The following is a 2675-nucleotide window of genomic DNA, read 5'->3' on the forward strand; positions in this document are numbered from 1 at the left end:
AATGAGTTGTTTTTATTTATTTGTGAATCAGGAATATGTGTCACCCTCAAAACAAATGGTAGAGAAGTAGCAAAGTCAAACTAAATTGTGTGATACTTGCACACTTATACTGCAGACATTATCTCAGAACTGGAAAACAAACATGTCATCTATTTTTTTCACTAATAATTGACAGTTCTATGAAATGGAAGAAATATTTTCTAAAAAAAATGTGATAATCAATCCATTCTGGGCCTTATCTCAATTCCTTCAATAATAAGCCCTGCCTTTAGAGATGCACACTCTTTCAGCTCTTTCAAATTCATTTCTATGCGATCATCTTCGTTTTCAGTATAAAACTCACCCAATTCTATCTCAAACCAGCCATCATCTCTAAGTTTTGGTCGTCGCATAACAAGTTGCAGCCGATTTGAAACATTCTCTGGCAAAAGCTGCAACGGCAAATGTTGCAAAGCCAAATAAATATCATCACGTAGCCCTGGATCATCGTCCTCTGCATCAGAAGGCAGATTAGAACGTACTGCCTGTTCATACACTTTCTTGAGCCTATCCTCTAGATCAGGGGGCAGGTTATAAATTGACTCCTCATCTTCTGGCACGAGAATTGCAAATCGTTTATCCAATTTAACACCAGAAACTCCAACTGAAACCTCTGAAGGTCGATAACTAAATCCAAATTCATCTCCAAACATGTAAACAAGGTATGCTTCATAAGATGTCCGCGGTGAAAGAACCCCAGCTCTTATTGTGCCCCCAATATCTACCGACCAAACACGTTTGAGCTCAGCCACCTCTGGAAACCTGATCTCACAATATGAGAATACACAATAGTCATCTAAATTATTTCACATATATTGGGACTGAGGTAATAATATATTTGAACTACAAATCAGTCAGTACAAATAATGATTCAGAAGATCTCAATTAAAAAAAATGGCGCAAACCTGGACTCTGGCAGTGAAGTCCATTTCCAATATGATGGTCTATTAACCAATGGAATATCAAGATCCCTTGCACCTAGAAAGTAACATTTCTTTCCGGTACGTTTTTCCAGTGAGAAACTCTGTTCAACAGTAGTATAAGAAACGCACAATCAATTACTCGTTCACTTTTACTTGTCTAGTAGTCAAAAAATAGATTACTGTTTTCCCTCTTTGTTCATTTATTGTTACCTTGCGACCTGCATCAATTAAAAGAGGATGGTGACACAGATAAACAAAGAGATCCTTCTTTGAAGCAAAATCAGGGACGGGAGTCAGTGATGCAGAAATAATAGACTGATAATCAGAGGGCAGAAATCTTTCCCAAACAGAGTCGGAGTCAGCAGCAGATTTAAGTGATTTAGAAACTTGAGAAATGCGGCAAACATCGAGAGGGCTTGTTAAGGCCAAGATCTCCGCAGTACAATCGTTCAGTAGCATTGACAGATGAGATGCACTTCTCTTATATTTACCATTCCAATTCATCGAGACTGTAATAATGCTTTTGATGGGTTTGTTGTCTAATTTGTATTACAAAAATACTTACCACTCAATGGCAGTAAGTACACTACAATTTATTTAGGAAGAAACTCTGAAATTTAGAAAATTCCTTGTTGAAAAATGAGAGAAACCATCTGTTTATAAACATAAACAACAAAGAATAGTGTGAATAGGTGTTTATTGTGCCTTATCAGAAATGTCACAATCGTTTGGAAAAGTTACAATCCTTTGAAAAAATTACAATCCTTTGGAAAAGTAACAACCATTCAGAAAAATTACAACCTTGCGAAAAAGTCGCAACTCTTCAAAAAAGTCACCATTTTTCAGAAAGTCACAACTTTTCATTTTCCATTCACAGCTTTTAAAATCCAAGAGGGTGTGTTACTAATTATGCATTCTAATTATGTGTCTTATTAATTCGACTGTAATTAAAAGTTTTAACTTATGATGTGTCTTATTTATTTGACTGAAGTTTAAAGTATCAGGAAAATTTTTAATTCATTGATCTTAAATTTATTTCCATTTCCATTATATTATTAGTCGACACCTGATTCCATCCAATTTAGGAACACTTTAATAAGCATAGATGCTTATAATATACCAAAATGTGTTTTGAATGTAGATCTTTTACTACTGTAACACATCAAAAGCAATACAGTAAAGTAATAAACTTCAATGGAGGATTTGAATTGGAATGGTAAATGTAAGAGAAGCGCACCTTGTTTGTCGATGCTTCCAGAAGATTGTACTACGAAGATCCTGGCCTATACAAGCCCTCTCGATGTTTGTGCATTTTTGTAATCGCTAAATCACTTCAATCCGCAGCTGAGTCCAATTCCGTTTGGGAAAAAATTTCTGCCCTTGGATTATTAGTCCATCATTGCCGCATCACTGACTCCCGTCCCTGATTTTCCTTTGAAGAAAGATCTCTATGTTTATTTGTGTGGTCAGCCCCTCTTAATTGATGCAGGTCGCAAGGTAACAAATGAAGGAAAAACGATTAATTTATTTTTAGAATATTAGACAAGTAAAAGTGAACGAGTAATCGATTGTGCATTTGTTACTTTATTTATGCGATTGTTGAAGAGAGTTTCACACTGGAAAAATCAACCGGAAAGAAATGTTACTTTCTAGGTTGAAGGGATCTTTCTATTCCAATGGTTGATATACCACAATATTGGGAATGGACTTCAC

At 35.6% G+C, this 2675-nt stretch overlaps 1 protein-coding gene across 1 annotated transcript; it reads right to left on the minus strand.

Moving 5' to 3' along the window:
- Window positions 1-218: 218 nt before the first annotated feature.
- Window positions 219-1466, minus strand: LOC125813069 (putative F-box protein PP2-B12). Its single transcript, XM_049492558.1, has 3 exons — window positions 1173-1466; window positions 945-1063; window positions 219-801 (listed from the first exon to the last, which is right to left on the minus strand). The coding sequence occupies exons 1-3, from the start codon at window positions 1464-1466 to the stop codon at window positions 219-221; spliced, it is 996 nt and encodes a 331-aa protein (XP_049348515.1).
- Window positions 1467-2675: the final 1209 nt, after the last annotated feature.

This window comes from Solanum verrucosum, unplaced genomic scaffold (genome assembly GCF_900185275.1).
Source record: "Solanum verrucosum unplaced genomic scaffold, falcon-dt-bn FXZP01000995.1, whole genome shotgun sequence".
Classification (NCBI taxonomy): domain Eukaryota; kingdom Viridiplantae; phylum Streptophyta; class Magnoliopsida; order Solanales; family Solanaceae; genus Solanum; species Solanum verrucosum.